Below are 26,659 nucleotides of genomic sequence, written 5' to 3' on the forward strand. Positions count from 1 at the left end.
TCTGCTTGAGCTTATATGTGAGACAGCCCTACTGAAATCAGTAGTATTTAGTACTGAGTAAACTTACATAGTATCAGACTGCATTGGTGCACTTCAGCCAGTTAAATTAGCTTATATGGAATGTATCTACCAGTTTAACTGGCTTGCTGAATGCATCGTATATTAATTGTCCCAAACAACCCAGTGTTTGTCCCCTTTTTGAAACAAATAATAATCCTTTTTTCTCATCCTTTCCTTCCATCTGTGCATTCACCCATTTATGGGACTTCATGAAATGTTTAATCTCAGCAGAGACAATGAATTATGAATAACAGTGTTCTTCATAATCAGCAAAAATCAATTTTACTCTGAATGCCACAAGAAACTTTAATTAACAACCCACATAAACCCTGATTCCCTGGAGAGGTCTAGTAGGGTGCTTTTAATAAAATGTGCAGTGACTAGGAACTCATGGGAAAAGTGACTATCACCCCTATTATTATACCAGGGCTTTCACAGGATTGTGATCTATTAGCAATCTTTGCTTTATGTTGCTTTAATTTATTCCTCATCTCTTGTTTTATTTCTGTAGTGATTATAGAACCTGCAGGAGGGCGGGTTATTGCGCCTGGTTCTTTGGCCAATGCAGAATATAAGTGGATATATCGTATATCACTTATATGGAAAATGCAGTATATAAATTATAAAAATAAAATTTATTTATTTATTTCCTAAAATATTCCCAGTGTTAGAGTAATGCTTTAAAATCACTTCATTATATAATAAATTGCACTTCCATAATGGGCACATAAATGTAACTTGTAGATTAAGCATGGTGTGAGGATATCATTTGTGTGTTTTAGAGTCTTGCAAGCTGCCTTGTGCAGGCAGTGAGCCCTGAAAGGTGGGTTAAAAATCCCACCTTAAGAAGAAGAGGAACAGGAAGGAAGGTAGGAAGGAAGGAGAAGGACAAGAATAAGGAGAAAAGAAAAAGGAGAAAGCAAAGAGCCTGATCTACATTTCCATATAGAATAAAAGCTTAAGTATAGCTTTTCCTCAGATAACTGAACCAGCCATATCAGTCACGTACCATAACTGTATGAATAGACAAAAGAACAACACTGTAAATGTTAGTAAAATTCATACCTTATCTGAGCTTTTAAGTAAATCCAGTTGCGAAAATATCATGCTGCGAACAATTCTGTGAAACCCCCACAAAGGACACCAGAATTCTCAGCTAAATGAAAAAATGCTTTACATTTTACACTTATAATAATCAATTAAGGGCCAAAATAAACGTTCTGTCTAGCGTGCATGGTTGCAGGGCAAAGGGTTAAAAAAAAGAAAGAAAATATTCCATTGACTCCAATAGAACTTTTTTCTATTTTTGACCGCCCGCCCCCTGCATGGGAATTTCACACGCACAAATGGGTGGAGGGAAAGCTCCCCGCACCAAGAGCACCATGGCTCCACCATGCCTCCACCTAAAGCTCTTGTTGTATTTGAAAATATAGGTCCTTTATCTGTTTTGTCCCAATTAATATTGTCTATTAATAGTTCCATAACATCTTCCCAGAAGATTTGTTCCCCATTGCATGTTGGGGTTCCTAATATGGACTCGCAACGAGTCTGTGCTAATTAACTTGAGGTCATTATTTGTCCCAAAATATAGGAAAGCAATTATGTTGTTGTTGTTGTTGTTGTTGTTATTTATTCCATTTCTATACCGCCCAATAGCCGACGCTGTCTGAGTAGTTTCAGAGATTAAAAACATTACAATAAATTACAGAAAAACCATTGAAAATACACGATACAAGTTTAAAAACCATTTACATAAAACACACAAAGAAACAGTATACATGAAGACAACATATATCTAAAACCAACATTGAGCAATCATCCATAACAATAAGACAAATCTAGGACAGATTAAAAACTCATCATATGCTACCAAATGCCTAGGAAAAGAGAGAGGTCTTAACCCGACACCAAAAAGATAACAATGTTGGCACCAGATGGGCTTTGTCAGAGAGATCATTCCACAGTTGTTAGGCCACCACTGAGAAGACCCTCTCTCCTGTTGCCTCCTTCCAAGCCTCCCTTGGAGGAGGCACCCAGAGGAGGACATTGTATGCTGAGCGTAGGGTATGTTATGTTATCTTGCTTCCATGTCCTCCCTTTAACGATGTTGGATGGAGGATTAATAGCATCCCATATGTGAATCGTGTATGTCTCTGTGGTAGCAAAGAGTTACTACCTGTGTTATTGATGTGTACTTTATATAGAGATGAAAGAACCAGACTTATTTGTCCTTTGACTTTTCCCTTTCCAGGAAGGTCTTATAATAATCTATATAATATTAATAACAATAACAACAGCAACAGCAACAAAACAACGTTAGCAGGCTTTTCTAACATTGTTAGAAAGTATGTTTGATTCCCCTCCCCAACCCTCACATTGTATGGAATCAGATACTGGGGCACCAGGATGTTGGACTTTGAAGGTCCATGGGCTGTTAATAAACCTGAGGTGACCTATCGATGCAATCTTATACATGTCTACTCAGAAATAAGCACCATTGAGTTCAGTGGGACTTACTCTCAGGTATGTGAGTATAGGATTGCAGCCTTAATCCATTTTCCTTGAATCCAGCAGACAACCTGAAGTTTTTCCCTTACCTTTATACTTCAGATTTAAAAAATTGAGACTGAACAGCAAATTTTCATACTTTCTGCCTAAACAATTAGTCTTGTAGGAACAGCAGTTGAGTACAATACTGTTCATGTTGAATCAAATCAATCTCTCTTATAAAAATCTGATAGTGCCTTCGTTAAGAGGATTAGCTATTAAAAAAAACTTCAATCACTGGGGTGGTGAGGGGAGGGGAGGGCTTTGTCCTCTGAAACATAGAAAAAAAATCTAATAATGAACACACAGACTTAAAGAAAAACAAGGGGCTTTTGAAGGTGATGTACATATGTATTATGATGGGAAAATAACATAAATACCCCCAGATACTCTGGGCCCAACATGTATCTACTGGATATCCAAGCTTCCCAACATTTGTTCAGAGAATACAAATACCCCTGCTTTATGAAGTAGACACAGAATTCATAACATATGAGCAAGAAAAATAATGCTGGTGTGGCTGGGCACCTGCTGAGTGTCCACAGTCTCACAGGGGCCCACAGACAAGTGCCCCCTGGAGTTGTTCCTCTGCTTCACCTTTGCAACCTGCTCATTCACCTGCCTCTCACTCTGGGCCAGACAACGGAGGAGGTGAGGAGGAGGAACGTAGGTGCCAGGGCCTACTTGCCGACTGGCTCTCTGCCTCTCAAGAAAGCAAACAGTAGCAATGATGAGAAAGAGAATGAGGAGCGACAACAGCTGGTGACAACGGCAGTGAGAAGGTAGACTCGCTGAGGGAGGGTGTCTTGCCCAAGGTCCATCAAAAGCCTAGAGCTGGCACTACTGGCAGCATTAATCTTAGGAGAAGCGTTTTGACAGCAAGCCAAGAAATATGTTCATACTTGTCACGTATCAGCTCCTCCCAGAACACCAACATTTTTAGAGTTTCCAAATTCAGTATAAGTTAGGAAAGTTGTGACCTCAAGTTCACTATTAAGGTTCTGGGGCCAGACATACCATGAAGCAAGAGGAAGTAGCTGTATCAGGCAACAGATGCAAAAGGGATTGCCATGTTCAGCTTTCCAGATGCCAGCGCTGTGTCATTAAAGAACTGAGTGGGAGAGGGGTGTCATTTTGACTCTTCACCTCATGTGAAAAAAACAAGGCCAGGACTGGTGAGGTAGATTGTATTTTTGGTCAGCCAGCTTGATATAATTGGATTCACTACATACTCAGTACACAAATTCAGTCAAAAACATCAGTGTATGCAGTGACAAAAGGGGTATGTATTTAGTAAGACATTTTTGTGGGAGAGGGCATGAGTTGCCAGAAAGTTCCATTTGCCAGGTTAGCGTCGGCAATTTTGGAGGTGCGGAGAAAACTCTAAAAGAACCTTTAATCTGAGTTATTCCGCCATTCCTCCAGAGACAGCAAGACACACAGCTGCCTTTACACAGTGTCAGCATTCTACTGATTAAGGGAAGAAATGGAAAACATCACAGGAAAGAGAGATGACTTGCTCCAGTAGTCCCTGTTCTGTTCTGAGCGGATTTTTTTTCCTATTGCACAAAAAGGAAAAGTGCTTTGCATTGGCTAAATCAAAGCCGAAACCCCTCCACTGCACCTGACAAAACACTCAGGTGGCAGATGCTAATGGAAAAAATACAGTTCTTTTCATTCTCTGATGACATACACAAACCATCCATTCTCCACCTGGCACCTCTTGGGGACTAAACATATTAAATCGCCCCAGTGAATTCTGTCAAAAGCAGCTGAATATGAACAGTAACTGATAAGTTCAATTTTGGCAGCCTGTTCTATGATTAGTAGTGCACTGGCAGCATAAGAAAAAAAAATGACAGGAGTAATTTCAAGAGCAACTAAGTGATATTTACTGGGCATGTATTTGCTTGGAACGCTGCTTAGAAAAGAGCGAATTGCCCACAGATTGCACCTGCCATTAATGTCGCATTGCAAAGATTTAATATTGCTGAGGGCTCTATGCCACAAAGCGCTGGAGGGCCTACTAGGAAACATGCTGTTCTTTCTCACTTTGATTTTACATAAACTATAGTGGGTAGGGAAATACTTGACCTCCAATCTGTGTGGACTCTTAAGATCAATTCACATTCACATGAGTCAAGTTGGTGACAATATGGGGTTGGGCATATCTGGGTCAGTCACAGCTGGCACTACTATGAGGTACCATGAGGCTTTTGCCTCAGGTGTCAGATTCTGAATGCTGTTAAATGGCAGGATGGTAAGATGATGATGATGATGATGATGATGATGATGACGACGACGACGACGACGACGACGACGATGATGACATCATCATCTTCTCAGCTGTCTTGGGTGCACTTTGGACTGAGTTGTCTGCAAGGTAAAATGTTTGTGGGATTCATGGAATCATAGAATTGGAAGGGATGATAGAGGTCTATCGTCCTGTGATCATCTAGTCCAACCCCCTGATCAATGCCATATCTGCAATGCAGGATGTGACTACAGCATCCTTGACAGGTGGCCATCCAACCTGTCCTTAAATCCTTCCAATAAAGGAGAGCCTTGAGACCTCCTAAGGCAGCTTGTTTGACTATCGAACAGCTCTTACCATTAGAAAGTTTGTTCTCATATTTAACCAAAACCTGCTGCCTGCACTTCCCAGCCCTTGGTTCTAGTCCTACCCTCTGGAACAACAAGTCTGCTCCATCTCCTGCACGACAACCTTTCAGATATTTTAAGACCACTATTATGTCACTCTTTAAGCTCCTTTTCTCCAGGCTAAATATATACCCACATTTTTCAACTGTATCTCATAGGACTTGGTTTTCAGACTGCTTACTCTCCTAGTCACCCTGATCTGGACATGCTCCAGTTTGACAACATCTTTCTTAAAATGTGGCACCCAGAACTGGATACAGTAGTCCAAATGTGGCCTGCCGAGTGCAGAATAGAATGGAACTATTACTTTACTTCTTGTGATCAGGAAACTACACTTCTGTTAATGCAGCCTAAGACTGCATTATCTTTTCTAGCAGCCACATCCCACTAAGCCACCTAGATACTTTCCACATGTACTACTGCCAAGCCAGGCATTCCTCATCCTGAGTGCACCTTAAAACTCAGGCCAGATTTATCACATTACTAATTATGTCAATTGGCTCTTACTACTTAAATCTTAATGGAACAAAACTTCAGGCCATGCCTCTTCCCCTTGCTTCATGAGTTGGCCTGGGCTAGAAAGCATTCCTCTCTCCTTCATGTATTAAAAGTATTTCATTTAAGCTTGCCAACAAATTTGCATAATCCTCCTTATGGGATTTTGCCATAAAACCAACTACAGAAAGGTACAACCTCTCGTATTCCAGGACACCAAGGGGAGGCTGTATTTGATCCTAAGGAAATTGTCTCTTTCTAACTGAGCTTGTAATCTTTAATGTTGACTTCCCACTGTTCAATTTGCACATCTTAGAAGCTGGAGCCGACACTTTCACTTCAGACTTTTTGCAGTCTTCTTTGTTCGGCTTCTTATTGTCCTGTTCTTCAAGAGTAAGTTGGCTCACTCATAAGCTGTGCCAGCAAGGGAGGGTGGCAAATGTCCGCCTTAAAAGTTGTATTTCTCTCCCCACCCAACTGAAATTAGAATTGCAGAATGAAATATATAGACGTTTTGTTATTTGGGAAGATTGAAATATGCAGCTTCTGCCAAATTTACCCTGCCATTTCTAGGAATGGGAGAATCTACCAAGTTCATTTTTGGCAAGCCCAATAGATTTCCACACCTATATTCATTCCATCCCATTTCAACCTTGATTTGTGATTTATTCAGGGAAAAATCCCTGAACATTTGTGCATACATTTGTGCATACTTTTGTGCATTTCTGCATTTTACTAAGCACTGTCCTGAAAATTTCTCCCATTTTTTTTTTTACCATTCTCATTTAATTTGATAGAAAAGAAATTACTTTCAAAAAGAAATTCAGAGGAGGAGAAATTATGGAGAATTTCTCATGGATTGGGTTTGGGGTTCTTGTGCTTACCTTACTTGTGAGATGGCTGAGGAGTGTGCATGAGCATCCTGTCTGTCATCGTACAATAATCTCTGTAGCAGCCTGTAGCCTCTTCAGTTTCACACACTTCAGTTAAAGCAATCATGAGGAAGACATTACGAGGCAATTCCTCCCATGGAGCTTTTTCAGTTCAGAAAGTGCGGGTGGCCTGAGACGTTGCAGAGCAATGGAAAGATATGTAATAGAGAGAGAAAACACACACAGCACCCTCAGCCACCCCTCAGTGATTAGGTAAGCTCAAAAATACCACCAAAAGAAATTCAAAATTCTGCCTCAAAAAAGTGGAAGCCTCAACACAGTTGATGCTATTGCCACCTTCAAAAGCAGTGCAATAAACCAAAAACTCTTAGGAAAAAGGAAGAACCTGTGCTACAGCCCCTTCCAATAGTGAGCCCTATCTGTGAGAAATTGTTGGAGAATTCTCCTCCTCTAGGAGAAATTCAGTGAAATTGTCCCCCAATTTCTCTGCCCAAAAATAGGCTGGAGAATTTTGAGCAGCCATTTGTACACAGCTCCAATTTTAATACACATTTTGAAATTTTACACATTTCTCTCCATAGACTAAAGTGTTTTTGTGAGCACTTTTCTTGAATATATGGATTTTTAAAATGTACACATTTTCCCCTGACATGCTAACGTGCTTTTGTGCACCGTTTTCCTTAATGTGCATTTTTCTTAATATATGCATTTTTTGCATGTTTTAAGCTGCTGAACTTTAGCTCAACATCTGGAAAAACGTCAGTTTTGGAACATGTGTTCCAACTTGTGCTTTGGTTCGGGGAGTGCGAATTAGGTGTATTTGCAGGAAGATGTGAACAAAAAGAAATTCCCACCCATCTCTAGCCCCTTGTTTGCCCAGACTTTTTTTTTTCCTGAAGCTGCTGGCTGCCTCTGGTGTTGTATGTCTGCTGAGACCTGCCTACAAAATCCCTGGAGTGACGTTACTTGTAAAAGAGATATAGAATGAAGCTAAAGACTTACCTTCATTGACTCTTTATTGCTTCTTAAACTCTGTTTAAAATTAGTAGCTTGCATTCCATCTGTGGGATCAATGCAAAGCAGGGAATCAATGTAACCAGCTATCAGAAAGGCCCCAGCAGGACTAATACTTCAGCCCTGATAAGATCACCTCTGCACAGGAGAGAAAGCAGAATCCTATGGTGACCCTCAGCCCAATTGGAGACATTTGGGACTCCCTATCCCTAAGGCACTGCAAGTGGCCACTTCCCTGAGAGACAGCCCACTTAGACCTTCCTATCCACTCTGGGACTTCAGGAGTGGCAGCAATGAATCTCAGACCTAGTGCTACCGTGCCCCACATTATGAGCCTGACACCATCAAGCCTGGTGATAGAAGTTATAAAAAACCATTAGTTCCTGGCTGCTCAATAGTAATACAACAGCTACAGATAGCCTTTGCTCCTTCCCTCTGTTAGAATGGACTGTTATTGACACAGTACAGAAAGTCCCTTTTGAGACAAAGTATTGGGGATTTTTAAGAGATAGGTGAGCACTCCTGCATTCGCCTTGGATTGATTTGGAAATTATCTGAGTTCTTTGGTGTGGGAGGCCAGTTTCCTAAGTATCCTCCTCCTTGCTTTACTCAACAGTGGCAGGAGAACAACCACATCAATAAGGGGAAAGGGTGAAGGTCTCTATCATTTCTCCCCCTCCCTCTCTATCACCATAGTGTGCTGGGTGGCAGTGTGTCAAGAGGAAAGGTGTGGTTAGGGATGTCAGAGAAATCTGCAATGGAACGAAATGAGTTCAGATTTTCATGAATCTGACCTGTGGATTCCACAGTGGACCAGCTTTCCCCCTTTTGGTTTGATTCTGTGGACGTGCGGACCAGTTTTCTAACTTTCCCAAATTCTGTGCAAATTTCATTGCAGAAGAATACGCCCCCCCATGGCAAAAATCATGTGCATTTCCCCCATAGGCTAAAGAGTGAAAATGCACATTTGAGTGGAATTTGCACATTTTCACACTTATGAATTTGTGCAAATTAGGAAGCTAAAAGAAAATCTGATTCTGTGGATGGGCACATGATGGAACGAAAGGCATCTGACAATCTGTGAAACACAGATGGAGTGGATTTTACACAATCCCTACATCCCTAGGTGTGGTGGCCCTTGGGATTTGTATAGGGGTGTATGAACCCCACTCACCCGTCCGGTCAGGGGCATCCGTTGGGGGGGGAGGCAATCCATCCCTCCCCCCAGAATCCTTCCCGTCCGCAGCCAGATTTCTGTCTGCTGCCATGCAAATGGCGTCCGGCATAGCGGACACCATTTGCATCCCTGCCCTTGGCCATGATAGGCTACGTAAATATTTATGTAGCCTATCACGGCCAAGGGCAGGGACGCAAATGGCGTCTGCTATGCTGGATGCCATTTGCGTCTGCAGCCCGGCAGCGGATGGCTGTGGACGGCAGCAGATGGACCCAGACTGGCCGGCACCAGGTAGGGTCCGTCCCTTCCGGACTTCATGGGGTGGCGGGGGGGGGGGAGTCCGGGGGTCACTGGAGTCCATGGCGGATTTCTCCGCCATCTCTAGATTTGTATTCTTCTCAAGGATTTGTACTCTTCTCAAGGCCTACCATCATAGTCTTTGGGAATATTACAAATCCAAAGGGCCAACATACCATGGTGACAGAGATGGAGGGTGGAGTAGACAGATTTCTCTCCTCTCCTGATGCTCTACGCTCAATGTAGCAAAGCTACATTGGAGAAGACAAATTTACAGTGCAACAAAATATGTGGGGACAGAGTTTTCACACTAATTCTGGGACTTTGCCACTACTGCTTATTTCATGGTACAATCAAGCCCTCTCCATCCCTCCTCTTGTCCTCCTGCCACCTTTTTCGCCCCTCCAGTTCAAAAGGTGATAAGTGTGTCTTGGTAATCTCATTTTGTTCTGGAACATTCTCCCCTTCTCTCACCCTACCTACCACCCCTTATGGTAGCTTGTAACAAACTTGCACTAGCAAACTCTTCTTCAGGGTGGATGAATATTAGACACTGATGTAAATGTCTAAAATAAAATACTATTTATATACTAGAAGGAACTGTTTCTCCTATGTCTTACTAAAAAAATAAACAAACCCCCAAATGTGCAATTATGTAACAAAGGTGTACAAGCCCCCCTTTTGAATTTTACAGAATGAAGACGTGTGAAACAGGGTACAGTGCTGTTGCTTCCAATCTTGGCACCTGTAACAACATGTGAAAGCTCTTGCTAGGATCCAGTTGTCAATCAAGTGAAGCATTAAGCTCTTCATAAGAAACTTGGGAAGAGAACAAGAACTGCTTCTCAGCCATTGGGTCCTGGACATCTTTATATTGATCCCTGGAACAATGACAAGAGAGAATATTTTTCATGTATTAAATTATTGCTCTGGTTGCTAATACTTAAAAGTGGAAATTACTAATTTCCCTTGATAATGGCAATTAAAAGTAGGCTATTGAAATCTAAATGTGTTTGTTCTTCAACATCCTGGAGCATATCCAAGGAAAGTAACATAAACCAGGCCACAGTGTGTACTGCTTTCATGTTACTAGTCCCAACACTCAAATAAACTGAGAGCCACCGGTTTAGATCTCATTGTGTTACGCAGATGTTCCTCTACAACTCAGAATGTTCTGAGCAATTATGTGTGACAATTCACAGCAGTTGAACAGCTACACATTCTCTTGGTCTATTGTCCTTTCTCTCTCTCTCTCTCTAAAGGAACCTTTAGTGGAAGAATCAGAAATGGTGTAATTAATGTGAGATGAAAGCAGCACTCCTGACCTCAACGTACAAGCAGTGGCACGATCACACTGACAGTAGAAATGGAGAAACAACATGTCTAATGTAGAAATATGTGTAAACACTGACTCAAACGCCATTCATTGTTCTGGTGGGCTGATGCATGAGGAGAAACAAATGCTTCTCTCTCATGTGCATTATAAATGTGAAAACATGGCCCAGTTGAAAGACTCCCTTCTGTGATTAGGGAGCTTGGTATTCATAGAGAAGTAATTCCAATTAGCTGTACTATCTTTCTTTGAAAGAAGAATGATTGATAGATACAAAGGGAAGTAACACTTCTTTCTTTTTCTGGGTTCCCCCCCCCCAACACAGAAAGCCCGGCTTGCTAGGATCCATGCGGCAAAGAGTGGGAGTGCAAATGCTTACATGCAGAGCAAAAGAAATGGCTTACTCAGTAACCAGCTGCAACAGGTAATGAGCATGTGCTTTCCAAATCCAAAAACACTCTCTAATAATAGCCCAGCAATCCTTGTTCTGTTCCACACCAGAGGAAGTCAATCTGCCTCCAAATGTACCATGACAGTTGCCCTTAGGCTGAAGGGGGGGGGGGTCATCATACTTTACGGGCCTGTGAGAAGCCAGCCCAGGCAAAATGATTTTCCTTGGGGCCCAATTTGCTGTTTCGGCCCACACAAGTCTACCGATGTCTCTATGTGGGAAGCGCCTTCCCTTGTTCAGCTCCAAAAGCAGCCTTTCTCCCACAAGCCTCCAATGTACCATCCAGTCATCTGCTGCTGCCTTCCCCACAGCAGCTCCCCTGGTCACCCACCCGTACCAACACTAGGCTGGCCTCTTATGCATCACCCCAAAAAGGACAAAAGAAGACCTTTGTTTTCATAAACATTCTCTGTTATAATTTATATGTATAGATGCACATTTAGAATGGATTATTATAATTTAAACAGAAATACCATACCTCTGACCAGGGTGGAAGACTCTAGTCAGATGACCTGTGTGCCTACTTACTCTGCTCTCCAGGTGCGAAGTGTTGATGGGCAACTTCAAGGCCCCTGGGCTCTCCCTTCTGGTGGTTCTTCATCTTGATACTGAACTTCAGTTGGACAGGCCTTCCAATAGAGGATGCCTTCAAACTAGAGGACAGTCCTCTGGCAGCTATTCAAATGGAGGACTGTCCTCTGTAAATGACACTTAAATCCCACACAGCATTGAGAAGGAGGCCCAAACAGCCTGCTGATCTCCACCACTTTTCATACTGGACTAAAACTTTGATTTTGAGGGAGTCACAGCTTTTGTCCCAGATAACATCTGATCTCTTCTACAAGGAAGATATGTTTGAATCAAAAGATATGTTCGAGTTTCTGATTTTTTCAGCATTCTGGCTTGTGTGGAGAGCCTCCACAGATACAGGTGGCTCTCCTCTCCATGAGCTGAGGACACAAACACGATGGAGGAGAAGAGGGGGTTAGGGTGCTCATTCTCCTCTCACATTGATTTTAACACCATTGTGAACACCTGAAAAGGGCTAACGTCTCTCTTGCAAGTGATTTGCTTTTGAACTGGCCCTTGTTGGCTCTCTTGCCGTTTACTTGTTGCTCTGCACAGTGCATGAAGGACAAGAGAAGCAATTGGGGCAATAGGTGTAACACAGCAGAAATCCAAGCTAATGTATGAGCACCCGTTGACTGACCCGGGGAGCTAGTTGACTAAGCTGCCAATTTAATTCAAGAGGGGACATCATCTGCACCAAGAGTAGCAGTCTTGTGATTCAGGAATGACCTCTTCCAAGAGGTGCAAATCTGTTTCCCTCCGACCTGCCCACCTGCCCCCCAGCCTTGAGGGGTCCACTTATTCAGGAAAGCTATGGAGCATTAGGAATTTCTGCTTGTTCTTTGATATGCTTGTAGAGGTAGAGGTTGGCACAGTTGAAAATGGTGTTAGATCACTATTCTGACATGGTTTTTATTCATTCAGTAGCACTTAAATTAGTTGTGTTCAACTTGTCCAGTAGATCGTAAGCATAACTTGCTTCCTCTGAATCACTTACACTGCTGTGTTTCATAGAATCATAGAATAGTAGGGTTGGAAGGGGCCTATAAGACACCAACCCCCTGCTCAATGGAGGAATCTAAGTCAGAGAATCCCTCTGGTGTGGGAGAACCTACCACCTCCCTAGGTAATCAGTTCCATTGTCATACTGCTGTAACAGTCAGCAAGTTTTTCCTGATGTTCAGCCGGAACCTGGCTTCCTGTCACTTGAGCCCATTATTCCATGTCCTGCATTCTGGGATGGTCGAGAAGAGATCCTGGCCTTCCTCTCTGTGACAACCTTTCAAGTACTTGAAGAGCACTATCTTATCACCCCTCAGTCTTCTCTTCTCAAGGCTAAACATGCCCAGTTCTTTCAGTCTCTCAGTCTTTCAGTCTCTCATAGGGCTTTGTTTGGGGGGGGGGGGTGGAGGAAAGACAAAGGACCTGTTTATTCCCTTCCCACTGCCTGGTGAGCAAGGGAGGGGGGAAGCAGAGTCTCCTCATAGGGCTTTGTTTCCAGCTAGTCAAGTCCCATTGATATAAACTGAACATGTGCAGTAATCTCTGTTATAAACAGATGAATCCATTTTAAGAGTTGGTTTGAGATGGTCGGTTTGCTTTTGTGACTGAAGTGATGAAGCGACCATAGTGATACTTTGTGGCAAACCAGCCATTGGCTTAAATGCATTGGCTTGGCTTGAACTTAAGTCCAAAAACATTTGCTGAAATGCAGTGTGAATCAAGTCATTCAGGGAAAAAATGGAAAAGGGATTTTTTAAAAAAAGCCGAATAAACTGTTTATATTTTATACTGACCAGTATTTCCATGATAAAGCATTGTAGTTTTTTTACGTCAGCCAAGATGTGCTTTGATCAAGAACCTAGCTTAAATTCCATTTTTGTTCACAAATGAGAATAATATAATATTTAATGTATTAACAGTTATGTGGTGAAGAACAAGAGGTCTTTGTTAGCAAATCTGGTTCTTCCTTTGAAATCCAGCACCACCACCTGCTTCACTGTCTGGAAAAAACCACGGTAAGACAATAAACCTGCCACCTCCTTGTGATCTGTGGAAAAAAAATATGGTGCTGGTTTACTGATGCCCTAAGTTAAGACTTACTCTGATGCTGTATATTTTCATCATACTTATGAAGAGAAATTTTGTGAAATGACAGTATTTTGAAATTATTTTGGTGACATAAATTTGGACTCATTTGAGACTTCATTCGCTCTGTTGAGAATATAGCTGGGTTTGAGTGGTCACTCTTTCTGCTTAACAAATGAACAGCCAGATCAGATCATTTCTGTTAGAGGTGCCGGGGAGGAAGTCATGACAACAGGGTGCTGTAGTAATGCCTGACTTCCTTTCCTGGACTTTTTTATTTTATTTTATTTAAAATATTTATAGGCCATCTTTCAGAGCAGGAGCCCCCACAAGGAGGCATGCAACATTAAAATGCACTTCACTAGTAGGAAGTGTACAGCAAAAGGAGATAACTGCTCAGGCATGCTCTTTTTCTAATCCTGGACTTGTCATTCCCAGTCTTTAATCCTCAAAAATTATCTGACATCAAGAAGAAATGCCAAAGTGGTGGTGAGAGGAGTCGGAGATCAGTATAGACATTTGTACAAAGATAATGGTGACTGTTGGGAATGTGACACCAAAGCTCTGAACCAATACCTAAAACTCCCTATGACAGTCCTGTTAGCATCTTACTGGGCAGAGGGGATGGGTTAGGTTCAAAAAACTGAATCCACAGAAGTACTGTGAACCACCCAAAGAGCTTTGGCCAATGTGGTGGTATAGAAATGTAATAATAAATTGTATGGATTTTTTCAGGTTTATTGAGGGGGCAAGGGTTAAAAAAAATCTGGCTGGTATTTCTATCCTTCATCAAGATGGTCTGGTACAAACTTCAGTCTGAAACACCATTCACCCTTATTTGAGAGGTTTTATTGTGTTTTATATTTGTATATATTGTTGTGAGCTGCCTTGTAAGGGCTAAAAGGTGTCCTAAAAGGTAGCCTGTTATAAACAAAGTAGAAACTACTTCCAATGAAATATGAGCAGGAATGAGTTGCATTATTCTCTAAGAAGAGCCCTCTTTTTATCATGGCCAATTTTCAACATCATTTTATTTCCTTTTTATTTAGTAAAACATTCGGACACAGCTTATAATCATTGAAGACCCTAGGGTGGTGTGCAACTATGATTAAAATAATGTACAATACAATAAAAACACTCACCCTATGCAGGCAGTACACTTACTCTTTAGTTGACCATGTGAGCCAGGAGCGAGACAATGCCAGGTAGCTCCATCCTGATATCATGTACTTCATATAACCTCTCCCCATGACCTCTGCAAGGATGTCTGCACAAAGGGGGGCTTCTGTATGTACAACCATATGCACTGAAGCCTCTCTGTGACCTGGAACCCTAAGCCTGGACAGTAAGCGTTAACACCCACCTTGGACTACTATAAATGGGGTTTTTTTAACCCTTAATGCTGCTTTTTGTTTCTAAATCATGTTGAGCAGAATCACGAGTTTGTGGATGAACAAACCTATGAAGAAAGCTGCATGGAGGTTTCTACTGTCAACCGACAGTCTGGCCACAGCCCTTCTCTTTCTTCCCAACAAGGAGTGACAAGCTCTTGCTGCTCACGGCGACATAAAAAGACATTCCGCATCCCAAACACCAACGTAACTGGCAGCCGCCCAAGTAGTGTCCAAGAACTCAGTACCATACAGATCAGGTGCATGGAAAGGACACCTCTGTCTAACAGGTACTACAGTTTTATAAATGATTCCAGACAGAGATAACATTCTGCTCCCACATGCCCATGGCAAAGAATTGGCAGGAAGCTTCAGTCCATATGTGTGTGTGTTTGCTTTGTTTCTGTTAGTAGCCTGTGTTCTGCCATGTTACAGGGAACACAGCTGCCTATTCTTGAAAATAATGATTTTGGAGAGCTGGATTGGGAGAGTAAAAGTGAATGAATGTTGATTAAATATCGAGGCAAACCATTTGTGTAAAGTGGGCTTTACTGACAGCTACTTTCTGACTCTGTCTTCCCATTGTGGAAAACCACCCATGAACTGAAGCCACCAACGAATTCAATAGGGACAATAACTTTCCAAATAGCTATTCAGAAGCCGTAGCCATACTTCTTTTTCTTGACAGATGATAATTGATAACACAGCAAACAACTCTGATTAAAGTTACCATAAAAAGATCTTATTGGGAAAACGTTGCCGTGTAAGATGAATATTGAATGTACTGACAGCAATTTACTCATATTGTGACTGAAAGCACACCAGTTGATCCCATATGACAAAACAAGTGGGAGTGGGTTTAAAGTATTTCTCTCAGTACTTAATATTTCCAATTAATGTTCTAATACACTGGAAAATTCTCACCTGCCTAACCTTTACTTAACTTGAATGTGTGTCATGACTAAGAATTAAGTCCCCCTGAGTTGTAGTCCATGATGATTATACCTCTTCAAAAGTGAATTACATTGTGAGATGTTGGATAATTGGAACTAAATTGACATGACTTTTTTTAATGGTGAATTCAAAATACATTGACCTTTCAAGGCATTTTGGTGCAGTAAATTGGTCGGATGGAATCTCTGAACCATATTGAAACAATACCTACAAAACAATCAAAATATTAATTTAGCGCACCAAAATCCACCCCCATCCACTTGAAGTCCCCGATCATCTGTCGGTCTAGTGAGCAACCAACCAACCTATGGCAGCTTAATCTCAGTGTGGCTTAGTGTGATGTGCAAATTCACCCTTGCTGGATCAACTGCACTGGTTGAAGCAGATTCTCTGCCCTTCTTTCCCACACCAGCTCCTCCTCCTGCCTGAAAATGCTACACAGAGACTCGGGAGATCCTGCTGAATGGGATGATCTGTAGTATGGGGGAGGGGGATCCCCGAAACTCAGGAAGAGGGACCTCCCATGTGTGGAGCTCTTCCTCTTGTGGAAGGCAGGTCCTGGATCCAACTCAACATATTCAGCTCATGTTGTCTATATGCATTCACATGCACACAAAGATTTCTTGTGTGTGTGACCTGCCCCATTTACTTCCATGGAGCCCCTGTTCCTTACAAGCACTTCTTTGCACCAATATATGGTGTCCCTCCACTGAAATGAATGGGAAGGTTTTGTGGGCAGAGGGACTTCATATGTCTGTAAATGAGGTACACATATAAAAGGTATCTAGATTGGTATGGCTATTGTTAGTAACATAGGATTATTCTCAACAGCAAATACAGTTACCTAAAATGCAGACGGTAACTAGGACTTTTCTACACAAGGCTGTTAATCGGCTCTTAATACACTGTATCTACTTTCAGTTTTGTGGCAGAATTGAGATCCAAGCACTACACAAGGAGCATTTCCTTTCCTGCCTTTCTGCTATGTAACCTCTAGGTGGCACTGTGGTGTAGCAGAATAGTACAAAGACACAAGTGGAAATCGTGCTTCCTTTCACTTCTACATTTAAGGAAGCAATCCTTTGGACTAGAGGACCTAGAGGACCATAGAGGTCCACTGTCTAGAGAACCACAGGATATGTTCATTTCCAGGAAATGACCTTGGAGCCTGCGCTCTGAGGTCGGTTCCCAGAAAAGCGACCGCCCCCTTCATCCACGCTGCCTCTGAGGCAGCACGGAGAAGCCCCATCCTCCATGCTCAGAAGAGGAGCATAGAGCAACTGAAAAGGGACGTTCTGGGGGGCTTTCCGGGGCGGGGAATGCGGAGCTGCGTGTACAACATATCCAATGTGTCATCCAGCAGCTTCCTCTCCTGGCTGTCTAGCAACAAAGAGCAAGGCAGGAGAGGCACAGAGGGAACGATCCCCCCGTGCCTCTCCTGCCTTGCTTTGCATAGGCGGTCGCCTCCGAGGTCAGAGACGGCTGCCTATCTAGTTAGGATTGTGCCCTAAATGCCGCATTTTCCCTGCTTTAAAAATACTTGCTGAAAGTGCTAGTTAGACACTGAAGTGAAACTGGTGGGTCATGACATCGTCTAAAGAACCCATAAACAACTGTGCACAATGACAAGCGCACAATAAATGCCTCATATCGAAAGGCCCTAGGATTAGCGGGGTCCATTAGAAAACAGCCTCAGTGTTCTGTTCATGGTGCTTTTGCAGACCTGTCCATATTTGGAGTGCTACTGTTTTTATTCTGTGCAAGGAGAACGTCATTTCTCATTCTTCCATGTAAAATGTGTTGAGGCCAGTGGATGAACAGTAGAATAAGCACTGGAAGAGATGCAGACCTCTTAGTTCCATCCTGAAAGTATCCTGGATGGTTTTCAGACATACCACAATTGAATAAAAACACTAAGCAGATAGAATGTTTATATAATTTTTGTATCCATTTTTTTTTTAACTCCTCTAGCCGATCCAGTTTAAATGCCAAAATGGAAGAGTGTGTTAAACTAAACTGTGAGCAGCCTTATGTAACCACAGCAATAATCAGCATTCCAACACCACCTGTGACTACGCCAGAGGGAGACGATAGAGCAGAATCTCCAGGGTATTCAGGAGGAAACATTGTCAGAGTATCTGCTTTATAAAAACAGTTAGACTAAAGACCACTTAGAAGCTGGACTGCAGCAGAGAGAATATGATTCTGAAGAAAGGGATGCAACAACCCCTTGTGAAATGGAATAGCGACAGACAATTGAAAGATTCTGGAGATACAAAACATTTGGGGGTTTCAATATTGGAATTGTGCACAGTGGGCAACCAAATGGAATTTCTACACGTCACTTGAACCTTTCTGGAGCAAACTCTTCTGTAACTGTTTTGATTTACTCTGTGAGCACAATGAAATGCCTCCCATTGATGCTTCTTCTTACCATGAAAAAAAAATCTTTTTAATAAAATATCTAAAACAAAACAAACAAAAAACACCATTCAGACTGCTTATGTTCCAACCGAATGCAAAATCAAGGATGGAAACAAACTTTTGATAATGTGTTCTCTTTTTCCTGTTGATAAACCCTGAACCTGTTGACAAGCTGACTTTAAAAGAGAGAGATAGAGTAAATGGCTCATACCATATTTGTACTGATTGAAAGAAACACAACCATAATGCATGTGAAAATTCCTTGGAGCTGTGTTCCGAGTTTACTTCTGTTGTTTATTTCAGGTTAGGCATGATAACATTTTACTGTAGAAAAGGGGGCATTTCTGTGCACTTACAAAAAAATGCTGATTGTTAATGTTCCATGGTTGTATGAATAACTTTCTTTTGGGGAGGAAATGAAGTATTTCTTACTCAACACATGCATTAGTGAACTTGAGGTGTTCAGTTAGTTTAGTATTTATCATTGTTTTCTCTTGCTTCCTTGGTACTGTTACAACTGCAATAATTCAATGTACATCTGTTGTATCAGGAATCAGGCTTTTATTTATATGACTGCACAAATTCAGCAATGCAGATAAATGAACCACGTGGATAGACAATACAATATTCTCTGTAATATGGAAAAGTTTTAAATAATTTCATAACCAAAACTGTCGTACTACAGATGTCAATTTTTTTTTAAAAAAAAGTTTCTTTAATTCTCATTACCCTGTGATTCCTCAAAGCCGATCATTGCCTTTTGCTAAATTTCTTTCCTCTTTGAATGTCAAGGGTTTCCATAAATTAGCTAAAAAGCCCTGTTTTATGAACACCATTCTATATTTTTATGTTTCTTGAACAAAATGAAAGTCTTCCTAGTTAGTGTTACAATGTAATTCTCATCTGAAGTAACCCTAACATGGTTTAGTGACTGAACATCTCTAAAACTTCACTGCTATTATATACTACTATGGGAAAAGCTGAGCACTGGGAGACATGCAATTAAGATTTGCTGAAGTTTACTAAAACACTGTTTATTAAATCTGTATTCTGGAACATTTAGTAAGATATCCCAACAAGGACTACTGTTGAAATGAAAGCCTTGGACCCAATATTGCAAATCAATAGTTGGCGTCACAGGATGTACCACTGTAGGATCAATACACACACTTTGCTATTTAAATTTGTTTTTGTTTCATTGTCCAAAGGGTTTTTAAAGTGCTGTTTCCAGAAAAATAACTTTCTTCAATAATTGCTAATCTGTTTAGGAACAAGGTGGTTTCCCATCATTTCAACTGTTCAAGCAAAAAGAAATATTTCTAAGCAAGAACAGGCACCCTGAACTTGTAGGTGCTTCTAAAGGAATTGCTAGATGGATTTGTGTGGCACCTCTGCTACAGAGGGTCCTATATGATAATGTATTGTCAGATGTAGCCTCATCTGATTATTGAGCCCACTAATGTGTGGAAATAAGAATGTCCTTAAGTGGTTTCTTGTCTCAGCCTATGTCATATTAAAATTAGTATATTGGATGTTGGTGATCAAATTCCATCCTCATCTATTCCCAATTTGTCTCGTACGATTTAGCGACATCTATTGCTGTAGTATTATGTGACCAGCATCACACCCAAACACATTTCACTTTTCCAGATCACGGATCCTTATTTATAGTAGAGGAGGATGGGGAGCATAGAAGTGCTGTGCTGTCCACTTAATCCAGTGGATTAATTGGCCTGGACCTGGCTCTTCTTGCATCAGCTTAGCGGTAATATGCCTCTGAGCAGTGGGAGGAGCCAGAAAATGGCAGAAACCATGCTGGAACCTGCCATTTTTTTCTCAGTGGCCAGCTCAAGACAAAAGCTTGCATGAATGGGTGCAGGATATTACAGCTGTGGCAAATATCCTGTCTTCCTTTGATGTGGATCCTCCTTGACCGTAACTGAGTCAGAGGGAAAGACATTATCGTAATGTAATACCTGTGGGGACAGAGGATCAATGTGATTGTGCCAGGGCAACACAGAGACACCCGTGCGAGTATGTTCTATTACTTTGATGCAATCCTTTTTTAAGAGTCCAGTTCTAAATGTTGGGGTTTTTATTTAGTATGTTTTTCACCCAACTTTCAATAAAAACACAGATCCAAGGTTGCTTCAAGGTGAAAAGCCATGTACTTTTATCTCTCTCCCATCTTTTCACCTTACCATGGTGGTTATGTATAACTGAACTTATTCAAGAAGAAAAATATATTAGAATAGGCATTTTAAAATATACATTATTCATTTGCATTGGAACACCCCCTTCATTACTACTCATGGGAGTTTGCAAAGCCAGAGTTTTCTGTTCTCCTCTGTAATCTTCCCAAGTGACTTCATTGAAACCACAGAATCATTTCACTCTTCCATCGCAGAAACATTTTGACAACCAGTTGATGTGGCCCTTTGCTCCTGTGTTGACTTTTGCACATGACACACTAGATGATGGTGAAGTAGAGTTCAGCTTGCTTCACATTCGTCACTGGACTCTAATAAAGCAAAGAATGGAAACTCAAAGTTTACAATCAATACTCACAATTAACTTGGATGATAACTGGCTTTGCACTTTTGTGCTGGAATAATTTCTGGATTTAAAACTGCCCTAATATTAACAATTTGCAAAAGCTTTTTTTTTTTTAAAGTAACACTGAGCTTCTTAATAAAATGTATGGATGCTAATTTGCTAACAGAAGATGGCAGTCACAGAAAGCTGCTGGAGATGAAGGCCCTGATCCATAATATGTAATCTGCATACAGGAACAGGTTTTAGCACAGAAAACCTGGGTTCAAAAAAGGCTGCTGTGTAAGAGGAAAACAGAACTGATCCCAACCACAGAGTGATGAATGTGAAACCCCATGCCTTACCCCATAGGGTACCCCTTGTGCATGAGGCAGTGTTGTTCCATGGATGCAGCCGCCTTCGCACTACCTGTTTCCTCTCCCATGTTTATTTTGATCAGAGCCAACTCTGTTCCAAGTTACAAGCTGTATAACCCAGTAAAGCTACACTGGAATTTAAAGATTTGGTCTCAAATGATGCTACAGTTCATATAGATGGGGAAGTGGAACAGCAATGCTCACTTAACAGGTTACATTCCAGCAGTGTGACCTTCGTTTAATCCCCTGCCCTTGAATTTGGTAAGATTTTTGCGTAATGCTAGTCTGCCTATCACTCATGCAAAATATTATGACTTTTTTCCCATCTGAAATTCAGAATCTAAAAATTCTTTTAGTGTTTTAGGTGATTTAAATGCTGTTTTTGGTAGTGAATGACTTGACGACTGTAAAATGCATCTGTACTGTAAATGAAATGTAATTATTTCTGTGTATCACACAAAGAAACCAAGGTTGTTGTTTTTTTGACCATTTTGGGGTGGGTGGGCTGAAATTCGTATTGTACTTTAGAAGGGCAGTATAACAAGATGTGTTATGCTGAATAAACCAGACATCTGAGGACAATTTAAATAAAACATCTGCATGCTTGAATGGGAGAACTGGTTTTGCAATAACCTCATTCGTGGAGCAATTTGCTCCTGACGATACTTCCAATGAACCTCAAGTGAATGTGGGAATACTTTGCTCAAATTTCTGTTGTAATTCCAGATGCCATTCTTTCTAGCTGCTGTGCAGTTAATAAGCACTATATCTCCAGGACATCAAGATCAACCTCTCTCCTCCACTGTCTCAAAATAGCCCACATTTTACCATCCTACTAAAAAATTATAATGCATGACATCCTTTCAACTATTCACCCTGATCCAGCTGCACGCTCCTAGCAATAGTCTGATAATCAGCTATAGCGCTGATCAGATGCTATATGGGGAGGAGGAACTGAGAGCCATTAAATCCAAGTTTTCAGATAGGGCTATATGCGCTCCTCAGCCTGATAAGATTGTGCTAGGAATTGTATATGCAGCACTCCTTTCACACATAAGTTTACATTGAGCTACAAATATCTGCTTCCCTGCATGTATTCCCCCTAGCTGATTGGGGGGAAACAGTGCCTCCTCCTTTATCTAACCACCAGCAAAGGAGAGTGACCAAGAGATGTGCCATGAGCAACTCTGCTCTAGAATAACACTGGAGTCTGATAACCTGCGTGGACAGTTGTCAGCTGTGGTAGGTTAGAACTAGGGATGTCAGAGAAATCCGCGATGGAATCAAATTAGTTTGCATTTCTATGAATCCGACCTGCAGATTCCACAGAAGAACAACTTTTTCTGAGTTGCACGGATTCCGTGGACTTGCAGACCAGTTTTTTTACTTTCTGGAATTTTATGCGAATTTAGTCATAGAAAAATATGTAAAATAAAAAACACCAGTCAAAAATGCACATTTCTGCCACAGGCTAGGGTGTGAAAATATGCATGGGGGGGGTACTCATGGGGGGGAGGGGATTGTGCATTTTCGCAAATACGAATTTGCACAAATTTGGGAAATTGAAAAAAACTGATTCTGCCAATGAGCAGACAATGAAATGAAAGGAACCTGACAGTCTGCAAAATGCAGATGGAACAGACTTTACACAATCCATACATCCCTAGTTAGAAGAACCCAGATGGCCATATTAATCACCCAGTATCATCCAACTGTAGTTGTTCTAGGAGAATCACCTATATATTCAAGTACTAAAATGTCACTTCTTAAAGTGTGAGAGTTGCTTCTCCCATGGGAGAGCAGAGCTTCTGATCAAGTCATCTCCCTAGGCTTGTCTTGTGTATGCCAGGAATAAACTCATAAACCTCAAGGTAGGTCTGGGAAAGGCCCATCTGAATCCCTAGAGAGCCACTGAGACACACTAAAGGGAGTCACAGAAAGACTTGATAGGGAGAAAGCCATTCATATTTCAAATAAAGAAAGCCATTACAAAATATAAGACAGTAGTGGTTTTATTGCCTGCCACATTACACCCTACTCTCCCACTCCTCATAAATTTCAGTGGGAGCTGGAATAATTTTTAAATCATGAGAATACAAATTCCCTCTTGACCTAGGACACTGTTGTCCCAAGGGTGCATCCCAAGAGGCAGGGGTGTTGAACCTCTTTCAGCCTAGGAGCAAATTCCAGTTTGGAGACGCTGTCAGGGGCCGCATTTCAGTGGTGGGTAAGACTGAGGGCAAATAGGCCGGGGCCAAAATACCAGCATAGTGTAGCTTAACGCTCTTACTGTATCTAAGTCTTAGGAGAGGCATGTCAACCTTTTAGAATGGGGGGAAAACTGCACAAAAGCTAGGAAATCGCCAAACAATTGGTAGTCAGGGGAAAGTAGGGGTGGCACACTCCGGGGAACGCTGGGTTCTGCACCCCTGCCATGAGGGATGCTTCCTGGTTAAATCTTGCTGACACGGATGTGAACTGCACAAATGTAGAGATGCTTCCCCAATTCAGTGGACTGTTCCCTAGAGGTGGATTCTTATGAGATAGAACCATGTGGTAGCCACCTGAAAGCTTACATTTGGGATTCAACAGTCTGAAGTCTCCAAACCGACACACACCTCTCCACCCCCAACTTCCAAGCAGCAGCAGAGGAGTGTCAAACTTCACTTGTTGACCACTGGGCCAAAGGCTACAGGTGTTCACCTCCCCAGGCAGGTACACATGTCACATAGTAAGCTTTTAATTGGCTATCCCAGGAGACTCAGTCCTTGGAATTCACTGCTATAGCATGTGGACAAGAATGTGGCTAAGTGGGGAAAATTCAATAGTACATATAAAATACAGTAAAATGCACTTTTCACAATTCAATAAATATATTTTAATCTTTTTGCTCTGTGGCAATGTAAGCCAGTCAATATTATAAATGAAAAATAGATGGGCAGGGAGCAAACTGATGAGACACTAACTGCGTGAAGAAGAGCAGCTAATCAATGTCCTGTAGTTACATAATCATAGGTCCAGTGCAGACAGAAATGCTCTAATGAGTTGCATCCAATGTTAGTCCTACTTAGAGTAGAGCCATTGAAATGAATGGGACTTAAGTTAGATTAACACTGGATACAATCCAGTGAACTCAAGTGGTACCTCTTCTGCCTCTCACATGTCTTGGTTTGTTAAATCACAATTTCCTGCTATGTCCAAAATGGGAAATGTGAATTAAGCACTGCCTACAATCCTGGTTTGAAAACTGAGATCAAACTGTGATTTGCAATCCTGATTTGTGAGCAGTATTTCAATCACAGTTCCCATGTTGGATGTCATGGGAAAACATAATTTAACAAACCAGGAAGTCTCCTCTCAACCCAGTCACACTAGGAGAGAAGAAGGGGAGGAGAAAGCCCTTGAGCTTCTGCTTGTTCCCACTCCAACCAACAAACTGTGGTTTACTGGAGTGAAGGGCATGACATCTTGAGCTAAACCACAGAGTTGAAAGGGACCAAAAGGCAACCTAGGCCAAGGGTTGACTTCTAGGAACCCACCATCCCTCCCCACAGGTCAACCCATACAGTCCAGATGAACATACGCCCCATGTAGGGAGAGGGTGATCCACAGAATGCTTCCTACAGAGCAAACAGATGATTCAAGCAAATGAGCCAGGTCGTACACTACAGGAGAAACACCCCAAAAGCTAAGAGTAAATTCCAGCCAGAGTTAAGCAATGTCAGTGGGACAGTTAACTCTGGTTGGATGATTTCCAAAGTTTTATTCCTGAAAAGTGAGCAGGGCAGGTGAAAGTGGGTTAAAATTTATGCTCCTAATGATCCCATTTGGAAAGTATGTAGAATTTCTCTTCTATAAATCCAGTTCCTAAAAACATACACCACTTAATCTCCTATCCCCAAAGTGAATATTTCAGGTGTAGGGCGGAATACAACCAGGCACTTATGCCCCCGCCATTTCTCTTCCACCTCACCAACTACTTGCACAACGGTGATTTAGTGCTTCCAGGGCAGCCCCAAACAAGCGGAAATTCTCATTTCTGGAAGGAGGCAGGTTGGCGGAGCTCGCACAAGGGAGCTCCGCCGACCTGCCTCCTTCCAGAAACAAGCAGAAACAAGTTTCCTTCCAGAAACACTCATTTTGGGGCTTCCCCTAGGAAGTGCTAAATCTCACTTGCATAAACGGCGGATCCCACTTGCACAGCAGAATTGGTGGGAGTCCCTGCTTGCGGAAGAGAATCGACAGGGATGGAAAGAACTGGCGGGGACATAAGTGCCCCATTGGATTCCACCCATAGTAACTATACTCATTATTAGTATTTAAAATTTCTCTTTAGTCCACATAATTTAATTTGAAAATTAAAAAGTAATTTAAAAACAACAGGCATTTTCTTAAAAACAGCTAAATAAAAGTGCTGCTAAAAAAACCCTCTTTTTACAAAAATTAAAATTTTCAAAACCAAACTTTCATATGGATTTCAATTCTACTATACATACACACACTTTAATATATACAAACATATCTCTGATCTTTGAGAGGCAATTTCCACAATGACTGAGTAGAGGGGTTGGTTTCCCAAAGCAAATGTTGTGCCCCGTTGCCTCGAAACAACAATTAGCTTGCCTATGGGTTATGAGACTTTGTGCGTGTTCAGGAAAAAAAAATGTTCCTCTCCTCTCCTGGATGTTGCAATGCATTAACATGAAAGGGCAAATCCTGCATGGGTGGATTTGCATGTGATGCGACTGCACAGATAAACTAACACACACATGGATTCCACTGAATTGCACATCAACTGATCCATGACAACAGTGCTGCTGTGAATAATTATTTTCACATGCGACACTAACATATCTGATCAGGGGCTCATGTGTGTTCTTTCTAAATCCTGAGAAAGCCTAAACTTTCAAGGTTCTAGCCCTCATGGTTAGGCTGATTAATTTGAAAATGGAACAATTGTTTCTAAAAGCTCAGAAACAAGGAGGCAAGTTTTAAAAAGGACTGACTTTAAGGTTTTCTCAGCTGCAATTAATAATTGCGGAGAAGCATATCATACTGCAACACATTCAACAGCTGAGGCTTGCCAACTACTATTTCTTCAAAATGATATGAAAATTACTTAAATTACATATAAATGAAAAATACTGATTAGCTGTGGCCCTTGAGTAAGGCTTTCAGTGCTGAAGTTGCCTATCCTCAGTCTATCAGACTTGTTATAAAAGTTAAAAGTTCAGATAGAATCAGAGAGCCCAGAAGTCATACCCTGAATGTTTTTTTCAAATGCTTATTTTAAAAGGTTATGAGTACTGTTTTGCCAGTCAGCATATATATATATATATATATATATATATATATATATATATCTTTCTTTCTTTCTTTCTTTCTTTCTTTCTTT

The 26,659-nt window shown here is 41.4% G+C and overlaps 1 protein-coding gene across 2 annotated transcripts in view; it reads left to right on the forward strand.

Annotated features, from left to right (window-relative positions):
• The window catches only part of KCND2 (potassium voltage-gated channel subfamily D member 2), a 438,337-nt gene extending 416,460 nt beyond the window's left edge, over positions 1-21,877 (forward strand). For both annotated transcript variants that reach the window (XM_084810849.1, XM_084810850.1), the window contains exons 4-7: positions 10,803-10,901; positions 13,421-13,516; positions 15,020-15,267; positions 17,903-21,877. In XM_084810849.1, coding sequence (XP_084666975.1) covers positions 10,803-10,901; positions 13,421-13,516; positions 15,020-15,267; positions 17,903-18,080 — 621 coding nt within the window. In that variant the 3' untranslated portion in view covers positions 18,081-21,877. The remainder of the gene's footprint in view (positions 1-10,802; positions 10,902-13,420; positions 13,517-15,019; positions 15,268-17,902) is intronic.
• Positions 21,878-26,659: the final 4,782 nt, after the last annotated feature.

The sequence above is a fragment of the Heloderma suspectum genome, chromosome 7 (assembly GCF_057233095.1).
Source record: "Heloderma suspectum isolate Gila_16-S chromosome 7, 16-S_ref, whole genome shotgun sequence".
Taxonomy (NCBI): Eukaryota; Metazoa; Chordata; class Lepidosauria; order Squamata; family Helodermatidae; genus Heloderma; species Heloderma suspectum.